The sequence below is a fragment of the Chanos chanos genome, chromosome 4 (assembly GCF_902362185.1).
Source record: "Chanos chanos chromosome 4, fChaCha1.1, whole genome shotgun sequence".
Lineage (NCBI taxonomy): Eukaryota > Metazoa > Chordata > Actinopteri > Gonorynchiformes > Chanidae > Chanos > Chanos chanos.
The window spans coordinates 1794855-1806954 of NC_044498.1; the positions used below are offsets into that span (position 1 = coordinate 1794855).

Consider the following 12100-nt stretch of genomic DNA (forward strand, 5'->3'; position numbering starts at 1 on the left):
AACTCCACCATCACAGCAACACAAGTGGAACATTTCCTTGAGGTTTGCTATCAGCCCTCATAAGTCAGTCGAAAATGAAGCTACTTCCTTCAAAATACAGTAGATTTAGGTATTTGGGGTATTTTATTTTATGTAGCACAAGTGTCAATCACTTTTTTTTTTTATATTCAAGTTTAACTTACAGATGGGTTTCTGTAGATCAGAATTCATAAGATGGGGTTATTTCAGCTTTTTATGGATAGAATGGTATTTCTTTGTCAAAGATATCCTGCTCTGTAGCATCAGCAAGGTGGCCACATTATGTTCACTTGCCAGAGATAACACAAGGATGTTTGTGCCTTTGAAGTTTATGTTTTTGCTGTATTTTTTGTGATTGTTTTTTTTTGGGGGGGGGGGGGTCTTTTCTTCATGTGATTTAGGATGAAACCTTTTGAAAGTTGTTTTTCCATTGTTAACTTGTATCTGTCAAAGCAATGTATGGTAATCCTGATTGTAGTCAATATTGGTGGAAGTGACTTTCAAAAATATATTTTCAAAAATATATAAATGATGTGTAAAAATCCCCGGGGGGGGGGGCTTTTATACTTTTTAAATTGAATTTCAAATGATGTTAACAATAAATAGTAATTCAGTGATTATAATGTGAATAATTGTCTGTTTGTTAAGAAAAGAGGGGAAATCCCCTATTTTCTCTCGTTAGGTTTATCTCAGAGAGCTGCTTCTCCTATGATGATCAAAAGATAAATCTGAGTTTACACTATACTGTAGTCCAGTTTAAAAACAATATTGTGCATGATTTTAAATATTACAGGAGCCCTAAAAGATCAGTTTACACTTAAATTTTGATTCCGTTTTCTCATGATAACGTGTTATTTTTCTTTGTTTTCTCGAGCTCTCAAGTTACTTATGCCATTATCACGAAATATCGAAACTTTGTTTTCCTGTGATAATGACATCATTAATCCGTTATCACGGGAAAAGTTTAGTAGTTTGGTTTCTGCCGGTTTAGATGCCTCTCACAGTTCTCTCTTCCTCTCCCTGCCCTCTGCTTTCTGTCTTGACTTTGTTGCTTTCTGTTACTGACCTGTTCTCCTCTGTCAGTGGGAGTGGTTGATGTCCGTGCCTCGCTGCTTGGAAGTGGTTCCATCCTTAGGTCGGCGGCCTGACGGCCTGCCTTTGTCTCCGTGCCCCTCTCTATTTATTTTATTCAGTTCTGGTACCCCACTCATGCTCTCCTTTTCCTCCCTCATCTTCTGCATGTGTGTGTGTGTGTGTTCGAGCATGAGAGCCCTGTATAAATGTGGAGCATTCCTCTCAGGTGCGCCCCCCCCCCCCTTTTCATCCCCCTGTCATCTTTGTCATCATCATGATCCCCCCTCGTCCTCGCGGATTCTGCACCGGCTTCGCGGCTGGTCATCTCTGTGTGCTGTCGTGGCTGTGTTGCCTACCTCGATCAAACCCACTGCTTTTCTTTTGTTGTTTTCTTTTTTTCTGTCTACTCGTGTGTTTTCATTTACAGTATCTCCGTGTTGTTTGCAATTTGCCCACTGGGCTGGCACCCATTGGACACCTGTCTGGTTATGAAGGGGTCTTCTCTCTCTGTGGTCCTTCTCAAGATTTCTCCCATATTCCCCCATAACATTTGGGTTTTGGGGGGAGTTTTTTCTTGCCCACTATGGAGAATAAGTCAGGGAGTGCCATCCTGCTCTGTCTGCTTTGTTTGCTGTAAACCTGTGGACATGTAAAGCCCTCTGAGACTGTAAACAGTGATATTGCTTTAAACAATCTTGAACTTGAACCTGAAATGGAGAAAATGGAATCCAAATTAAATGTAAATTCATGGCATCTTAGGGCTTCCATAAAACATTGCAAAAATGATTAAGATATTTAATTTGTACAGTTCATGGATTTTCTTATGAAGAGATAAGAAGTTTATTTTGAAACATATTCATGATACTTCTGTGTGATATTCACCCATATTCACAAGCTAGCAGCATGTGCGAACTCCTGAGGGAAAGAGTGCAACTCTTTCCCAAGAGCTGCAGCTGAGGAGTTTGGGTTTTTTTCATATGAATAAATGTACTTCATTTTTTCTTAGTGTGCACTAATGTGTATGAATTCTTAATGATTATCTAAGCGATAATCAAGAAGAAGATTTGTAGGTTAGTTATTCCGGTAATTAGCGGGAATGAATCTTCAGATAGAATTGATACTTTCACGAATGTAGCAAACTAATCGATTAGCCAAATCTGCATCTGTTCACTGACGGAGCGACCAAACCCTTAGTTCTGCGAGCACAGCTTGATACTTCTGTCTCTAATTTTCATCGCTTCTGATCTGGAAACGAGGAAAGAGTCTACCAGCTATGCGGGCCAGCATACGCTCAAAATTACTTAGGCATCACTTAATGCCATATATTAATGTATTAACATATTACTCCCTGTGTCCTAAACCGCTCCCTACTCACTATATGGGGAACTATATAGTGAGTCCGCCATTTTGTAGCGCTGTCTGAATGTGTAGTGAGAATTGTTATACCCTACATAGTGCACTCAAAGTATCACACAATGCATCATGAACAGTAGGGTACAACTGTTGTATCCTACATAGATTGACTAAGACCACGATGCATTGCAGCCTGTCTTGTGAAAGCAGGCAAGTCTTCACAAACCAATCAAATACGGATATGTTCTGACATTTGTTTATATGTCAGAGACAAAGCATTATGAATATCAGGTGCATAATTGTGATGTAAAAGTGTAACATCCAAATAGGGTCTGAAACGTTTCAACAGCTGTCTGCCCTTATCCCCTAGTGAGTGTCCTATGTACCATACACTATATAGTGGGTAGGGAATAGGGAGTTGACACTCACTTTTTGACACTCAAGTAAGAAAATCCGGAAGTCCACTCTGCCACACGCGTGCGCACTAAAAAAACTTTATGACACTTAACAAGTTATTAATTCTTGTCTCAGCAGAGATGTTGTCATCGTTGCAAATTAAATGACCCCATGAAGACACAGACATCAGTTTTGCATTCTATCAATGTATTGCATGCTAAACTTTTGCTGAACAACTAGAAATGTGGTCAAAGGATAGATAGATAGATAGATAGATAGATAGATAGATAGATAGATAGATAGATAGATAGATAGATAGATAGATACTTTATTGATAAAGGGAGACAAACTGTGTTATGTAGGAAGGGGCTTTGTTTTGTGGTTGTGTAAAATAGGGAGGTATTCCTCTTAATTTTAAATATGAGCATCTTTCCATTTGTCTCCTCTCTTTTCTGGACTTGTTGGTCTGTTAAAATAATATTCATCCTGTCTCTGGCGTGTTCTGTGTTCATATCCACTTTGCATATTATGATGTTATTTTTTATCTTTCATTTTATGTATTGTAAAAAAAATGAAAGAAACTTTAGTCGCTTTCAGTGTATATTCACTGTAATGTAAGAATGAACAGTTATCACAAATAGAAAACTATATTTATATGAACCATTTACTATTACTACTTTCATTACTGCTCTAATTTACTTTACTATTACTAAATACTGTTTACAATATCTGGAAATATGATGGCTCAGCAAAAAGTTATTAATCATAATTATCTTGTAAAACAGTTAAAAACTGAAAGTGTTGAAAGCAAATCGTATGTAAAGATTAAGAACGCTACTTGAGCGAAGCAAAATTATCTGCCGGTTTTCAAACCACAAGTAAACTATGCGCTAACAACGCGTTCTTATTGATAAACAGCTTTATGACAGATTAATGGTAAAGCGCATAACCAGCGTAATCCAGCAGTGAAGGCTATGTTTAGCCTACAGAGAACCTTTGCAAAAAACAGTACCTCAACAACATTATCAGAGGTATAGGCTAACACTCCGTCTCCCAATGAAAACACTACACCAGACAGACACATTCCCACCTAAGGGCAATTTAATATCTTCAATTCGTCTGACCTGCATGTCTTTGGACTTTTGACTGTGGGAGGAAACTGAAATACAGAACGGGCACAACACGTGACCCATCTTTACCGAAAATACACAGTCTAGTTCAGCTCTGAGAGCACAGACTGGGATTGTGAATTCACTGAAGTATTTCAAGTGACTTAATTCAGTGGAACTTTTGAGAGTATTGTAAAAAGTAAAGATTGTAAAACTGTGGGGGAGAGTCAGAGCATTAAATCCTCTTTTATTTTAGTGTTTACTCAGTAAATAGTTAGGAATTATTGTTCTCTGAGACCTGTGTGGTTTGTGTTCCTCCATGATAACATTCATGAACTCTACCTCTATCGTGAGCATTAAATCTAGTGGCTTTATTCTTATGTTAAAATAGAAGTTACTCCTTTGGGATGAATATTGTGGTTGGCTTGTATTTTTTTGATCTTATGTTTACAGATGTATTAAGAAGATGAGTAAGTGTATGAGAGTTAAAGAGAAATGGATTCAGAGGCTACGCCCATATTATTCACACTAAGGAGAAGGAACTGTTCTGTCTCATGGACACGTCTAAACATCAGCAAAATTGCACTGTGTTTCTTTGCCTTTAGTTTTATGACTTTTATGAAGAAAAGTATGTTAAAATGTTAACGTTTGTTTCTGCCATTAAGTATTAAGAATGAATTTGTTACTGGTGGTGGAAAACCTGTGAACTTAAAATTGGAATACATTTAAAAAGCTGGCCTCTTCAGAACTCACATAATACAATACCTGCCCAAATGGACATAACTACCACTTAGGCCCCCTGTGTTCTCTCTACACTTTTAATCTGCCTTCTCTTTTAATCTGCCTTCTCTTTGGAAATGTCAGGGAAATGTGGTGAATTACCAACAAATAAATTCCATCTAAAGAGGGAAAATGGGAATTAACGCTCTCTCTCTCTCTCTCATCCAGTATGACAAATGTAAGTGTTTTGGAACTGAAGAGTGATGAAAATAGGTAACTTTCTCAACAAAACTCACATTTCTATATTTTTTGGATTGATTGTTAGTTTTGATGCTAAAGGTTTGTTTTTTTCCCATGAAGAAGTGAAGTCGGTGCTTTTGGGCAGCGTTGTGGAGACAGCGAAAACTCCAGAGACCACAGCTGAACTGAGATGTCAGTGTCATCTCATCTCATTTTCACAATTCTCAAAAACGTCTTTTCAAAGCCAACAGTATACCACAGAACTACATTTCAGTCTGGCTTTTAGGGCTGCCTCTAAAGTGTTTTTCTATCGATTAATCTATAGAGTCGAATTGAAGTGTTTTAAAAATCAAAAAGGTAAATTCATAAAAATAAAAAACAAAGCGTCAGTTTAAAATATTGATGTCGACGTCATTGATTGTGTTGACTAATCGTGGCAGCCCTGCTGGCTTTTATAGTCAGATGGGACCAGCAGGCCGAGTGAGCTATGCTAAAGGATCTTCTGACACTCTGAGATCGCCTTGTACATGCTGGTGTGTGATCCCCTGCAAATATGATTCCAAAAACCTTGTTCCATCACCAGTGATGTTGAAACCTGTCGAGCCTAAACCTCCAGTTTCCTCTCTTCGGGCAAGTCAGGGCCCTGTTTGTCAGCTCATCAGTCAACAACTTAACCAGATCATTATAACCATCACATCTAACCTGTTCCCTGTCCCTGTTTGCATTCCTGGTTGGCAGCTCTAATCTTGTGTAGCAACCTTTGCCTGATGTCTGATTTTGTGTTTAGTCTATAGAAACTTATTGTACTGTGCACCAAACTCTGCCCATTCTGACTTCGACTTTGGATAGTGTTTGTTTGGAAATAAAGTTTGCAAGCATTTGGATCCAGCCTCTCTTTACATTCTTGACAGAAAACTTTGCCACCAGTATTTGGATGCACGGAGAGGTAATGAGTAAATGACCCCCCCCCCCCCCCCCCCCCCCCCCCAAGAAAATGGTCAAACTGATGAAATACTTTCTAAGTACAGAGATCTCGTTCTTCACTGTGTACAATGCAGCTGTTTACAATGAACAGCATTTTCATTGTTACAAGGCCTCCTGGAGACACACTGGATTGGCCTGTTTAACTTTGGGAAAGAGGAAGAGAGCAGACCCAGTCTTTGACCCAAATGTCAGCTTGTTCAGCAAGATCTAACCAATAGTCCAGCTGCCCATGCTAAAATCCCAGTTCCCAGTTGCTGTTCCCCTCTGCAGCTCCTGTCAACGTGCTTCCAGCACCTGAAGACTTTCTATTCCCACTACCTCTGAGGTTCCTATGTCAGTTCCTCCTACAGCATCAGTCCCTAGACTCTGCTCCTAAAGACACATCAGCTTTTGTCTCCATTCTTGCCACAGAGGTTTTAGCCAAAGATCCTTTCACTACTCTCCAGACTACAGTTGCAGAGCCCATGGTTCCAGAAGCTGCCACTTTGGTAGTTCCAGCAGTTCGTGCGGCAGCAGTAGCTGAGCCAGCAGTCTCCGAAGCTCCAGAAGTACAGGCTGCTGTCCCAGAGACTTCAGATGTTGAAACCTCAGAAGCACCCGGGGCCTCTTCCCAAGCCAGCTACAGATACAGCTCCTTATTCTCGGCAAGCTCCAGAAACTTTTCTCGAATCCTGGCTTGTAACGAAACAACATATTTAAGGAAAACAGGTCTTATTTATTTACTTCAAACTGAAGCATTCAAGTAAAAACAACACAAAAACATTGAAATCAGCAGTGCAAGTATTACTGAGATCAAACAGTGAAAGTACGAGCAACAACTGACACGCGCTTTCAATTTACGAGGACGATGGGATTCATCATTACTGTGTTGTCTAGTTACAAAATGTTGTAGTCGCCGGACGCCTAATGGTTGAGATTGATTTGTAGTAAGGCTTTCATGCTAAGTTGTCTCTGTAATGTGAACGTAGGCAGTCCAGAAGTCACCACATAAACAGACACATTTTTCTCCTCCCTTTGTTATCTGGTCATAAAAAACGTTTACCTGTAAGTATTTTATGTTCGGTTGTCTTGTAATTGTTTACCAAGTACAGACAATGCAACGTCCGCTTTGAATCTTTAATTAGTGTATGCCAACCGTTAGCATGCCCATTGCAGTTATAATGTAAGTTAGCCTGAAGCTAAACTCAGCGCTACGTATTCAGTTCGTCTCATGTGTACGCGATTATGCACACAAACAGCAAATGTATGGATTCATTCCGAACTCTTATAGGCAACTGACATGTTTTATTTGTATGTTAGTTTTACAGAGCTTCTCAAGTAAAGGTTTGAACCGAACTCATTCCTTTTCTTGGGATTCTGTTGTCTGCCGAGCTCGCGGGCCGGACACCGGGCGTAAGCAGGGGTAGAATAATTCTAAGAACAAAGATGCGAACAGTTCTCAGGTTTAAGAACACATCATGACGTGGACTTTTACTTAGGAACTTTCTCAAGGACAAATTTAATGAAAAACGTTGGAAGATATTGTTAAATGAAGCCCATGACTCATAATTCCAGTTATTTTTACTCGGCGGTTGTGGTAAACAGTGTTTGCGTGGGCAGAAGTGAGTAAATGTATGTGGGTGTGCATACTTATGTGTGTGAAGTTTGGTATTCTCTGTAGGACACTTTGGTATGCTTGCAAAACATCCTGACATTTAGGTGTTTGTAAAACGTTTTCCAACACGCCCTCAACATCAAAATGCCAGCCTCACTCATAGTCCCATTCTCTCTCCCTCTCTGATATTTATGCTTTGCCCTCTGGGCTGTAGGACTAATTTATGGCGTACAGAGATCATTTTCTCCAGGTTATGTGACTGTGGAAAAATATGTACTGCATCACTGTCTGCTTCTCTCTAGCTTTCTGACTTTCTTACTTGATTCGTGCAATAGGACAGTAGGTCCCAATTACATCTGACATTAAAATATATCTGAGATGATGACATACAATTTTGTTGTGCTGGTGTAAACACAGCAAACTGTAAATCAGATTATTATTGAGTTAGCAGTGTCAGCTACAGAAATAAGGTAAGACATACTGGGACCATGTCTGAGACAAATGTTAACAATTTACCATTTTTTCATCTTTCAGTAAGAAACACCCCCACCACCACCAGGTCTTAGTGCAGTACAGGGGTCTTTTATTTATACTTTCTGATCATGAACTTCACGGAGTAAACTTGAAGTAGTGAAACTTGTGGCATTGAGATTTGTGGTTTCTACAAACATAAACAAAGTAAACAAAACACAAATATAGACTTAATATGAACAGAGTGCAAACAGATTTAAGTATACAGATGATAGCGTAAATATCAAATACACATCCTCTCTAATACTTTTAATAAAAGCCCAGAATAACAGGAACATATACTACTGTCTTACGGGGTAACCTACAGATACTCTACAGACTACTGTCTATTTCAGTGCATACTGTCCAGTTAGTGTCCACGAGGCTGAAACACGCACCTTCACGCGTAAGGCATATGAGCGTCGGTGCCCATGCACCAGTGGAAAAAGGAAGGTCAATCTCCAAAACGATATAAATGTTACACATCTTAATATCACATGTGCTAAAATGTGCTAGACCGAAGATTTCTTATGTTTATATAAGGAAGAAGAAGAAGAAGTACTTTATTTGTCACACACACACTGAGAAGTGAGCAGTGAAATGCAGCCTCTGCATTTAACCCATCCTAACACCGGTGAGCACACACACACACACACACACACACACACACACACACACTAGAGCAGTGAGACACACACTATGAGCTAGGAGCAGTGGGAAGCCTCCGCCACTGGCGCCTGGGGACCAACTTCAGGCCGATTTGATGCACTGACACAGGTAGGGGTTGTACCAACGTTTCCCACAGAAGGAAATTTCATTTCTGTTGATTTACATAGTATAAACGCAAAACATGATTATGCAACATGTTGACAATACAACTCCACACAACCAAGCGAGAGAAAACTAGGAGTACTTCTAGATTAAAGATTAAATCTCTGTGAATGCACACACACACTGTCAGCAGTGAGCAACGACTTTGACCTCTGCATTTAACCCATCCTTAGCACACACAACCACCAGGTGCAGGAGCAGTGGGCAGCTGGTGGTTATAAGTGCTTTACCCAAGGCACCTCAGCCGTGGATGTTTCTCCTGCCAGCCCTGGGAATCGACCCAGCCCGGCTCTCTAACCGTTAGGCCACGGGCTGCCCCAAGAAGTACTTTATTTGTCACACACACACTAAGCGGTAAAATGTAGCCTCTACATCTAACCCATCCTAACACCAGTGAGCACACACTGTTAGGGCAGTGGGCAGCCCACAGGAACGGCCGGGATTCGAACCCATGCACACTCTACACAGAAAGCCCAGGATTTGAATCCTTCTTGCTGTGAGGCAACAGCGCTAGCCACTGAGCCACCGTGGCACGGTTATACAGAACCGAACAGAACTAGATAAACCAAACAAGGTGCGAATGATGATGTAATTCCCAAGGTTAAGCAAAGGAAACCAAAAAGTACCGAGAAGTAACACAAAAAAGAGAAGCAGTGGGGTGGAGGGAGAACCAGGGCACGACACAAACCTTCTCATGGGGTCCACTTAAGTTTTCACATCTCTGCAAAATACAGCTAGTGAGCTTGCAACACTGTCATACATTTATTATAAACATTTATTTATTTAGCTGATGCTTTTATCCAAAGCCACGCAGAAGTGGGGGAACAATTCATGCTCCAGTACAGTGAGAGAACTATGAGTAAGCGCGAAGTATTACATCTGCTTGAAGTGCAAGCAATAAGTGCAAGTTTTCTTTCAAGACAGAGGCAGGAGAGAAGAATGCAGTGGGTGCGTGTAAGGCATGTTATGGTGTTAGAGGTATTAGGTATCGGGACCGGTTGGTTCCCACCATCGAGGAACCGTAAACAAAAACAGTCTAGACTGTGAATGCCTCGTGTGTTGGGATGGGAATGACAGACGATGTTCCCTTGAGAAACACTGTGGGCGAGAAGGAGCATAAGCCTGTATTAGTGAGTTCAGGTAGATGAGTGCAGACCCAGAGGTCACTCTGTAAGGGAGCATTAGTGACTTGAATTTGATTCGGGCAGCCACGGTGGCCAGTGGAGGTCAATGATGATTGGTGCAATTATCCGTGTTGCCACCACATCGGGTCAATGAGTATGCCATGATCATGCAACCTCAGTGAAGGGTTGCAACATACAACAAAAAGGGTTGAAGGTTTTTTTTTTGGTTTCCCGAACTCACATAACTTGATATTAGTACAAAAAAAACATCAAGCATAATAATTACTCTGCCCACAGATTCACTTTGTAATTTGACAAAAATGCTTTGGTAATGCCAAGACATTCATCATACTTAGCCTTCCATGAAACGTGAAATCCAAACATAAGACAAGATTTCAACTGGAAAAGAGGGGATGAGGATAATAATTATTACTGTGATGAAAGACATAAACAACAAAGACAAACCAAATCTGTGGAGTCACAGAGTCACAGAGTCTGCTGAGTAAAACAGAGTAATGGGGTAACAGCGTTACGAATAGAGTATCAGTTTAACAGTGTATGAGAGAAACAGACAGTGTAACAGGATAACAGAATGAACAGAGTATGAGAGAAACAGACAGTGTAACAGGATAACAGAATGAACAGAGTATGAGAGAAACACACAGAGTTGCTGGGTAACAGTGTAACAGACAGAGTAACAGTGTAACAGCATTTGATGAAGCAAGTTTGTCTTTATCTCTGTCTTGTGATATGCACTTTCCCGTCAGCCTTTTCAGCAGTTTTAAAGGATCTTTTAAGAGGGGCTGTTCTGGTAAAACTCCCACGTCATGTACAAATAAATACAAATAAATATATTTATTTATTTGTATTTATACATTTATATTTCGTTTTGATATATATCAGACTTCAGCTAGAGTTTAAAACGACTTCTACACCAGTCTCAGTATAAGTATTCTGATGGTGTTTGTAAATCTAGCGTCAGAGGCGAAGCAAGAGACATCCGAGCTCTGTTTCCCACGACTCCTACGCAAGACCTCCCTGATGGCCTCTTTCAGACTCTTTGAAATTTCTGTTAGAAAGTTTTTTTTCTCCTGTAGGAGGCTTAACTAGGAGGGCCTTCTGTTTAATGGGTTAAAATTGGTCTCTATTCTCTGTCAGTTACAAAGCCACCAGCTCTGGCTGTCAATGGGCTCTGTCAGTGACCTAGACAGAGAGGGAGGGAGAGGGAGGGACGAAGAGGGGTGTGATCAGGTGCTTCTCTTTCCAACCCAGTTCCCACAAGAGACTGACAGCTGCACCACAGATATAATCTGCATGCTTTGAAAGCAGACACTGACTCCAGCTTCACGACAGGAGAGACAAACAGGGCAAGCGAGAGGGAAGAGGACAGACTGAGGCTTCGCTGAGGCTTCACAGTTGCCATGGCTCCCTCCTGGCTTCGAAGAGTTTTCCTCCTAATTGTTCTTTGTGTGTTTATGGTGAGTGCCTGTTTAACATAAATATGAAAAAAAAAAAAATATATATATATATATATATATATATATATATATATATATATAAAACTTGAACACATTTATGTCTTCATATCTAGTTATTCTAATGGAAAGGGAAAATGCTATGCAAATATAATGAGATGACAACTTGTCTTACATTTTGAGCAAAAATGAAATGAATTTGAATCGATATTCTCAGGCTTTGTTTCAGTCTGCGTCTCACTGCATACTTCTGTCTTTCCATCCAGGAGTTCTCAGTAACTCTAAGTAACTCCATCAGTCAGAGAGATTTAAATTATTCCTCGAATGACTTGTTCATCCAGACATGCTTTCTTTATCAGTCCAGTAGACGTGGTCTGCTTTGCATCCCCTGTCATTTTCATGAGCTTCAGCACCGAGGCATATTTTTATCCTTCACATGAAAAAAACCCAACACCTGGACACATCAGACATGTCATCACACGCCAGCTGTTAACCTGGATTTTTTCTGACTGCAACTGATGCTTAGAAGAGAAGAGTTATGTTTATTTAAATAGAATTATTAAAGGCAATTGGCTAGCCCTCGTGTGGATAGAGACACCTGGAGAGAGAAATAACATAGAAACTGCAGAAACAGTGGAACCGAATTCTTTTTTTTGTTTGTTTGTTTGTTTG

At 40.2% G+C, this 12100-nt stretch overlaps 1 protein-coding gene across 1 annotated transcript in view; it reads left to right on the top strand.

Annotated features, from left to right (window-relative positions):
* Positions 1-1281: 1281 nt before the first annotated feature.
* Positions 1282-12100, top strand: part of LOC115809178 (uncharacterized) — a 40278-nt gene continuing 29459 nt past the window's right edge. The window contains exons 1-2 of the mRNA XM_030770738.1: positions 1282-1318; positions 6306-6538. Coding sequence (XP_030626598.1) covers positions 1282-1318; positions 6306-6538 — 270 coding nt within the window. The remainder of the gene's footprint in view (positions 1319-6305; positions 6539-12100) is intronic.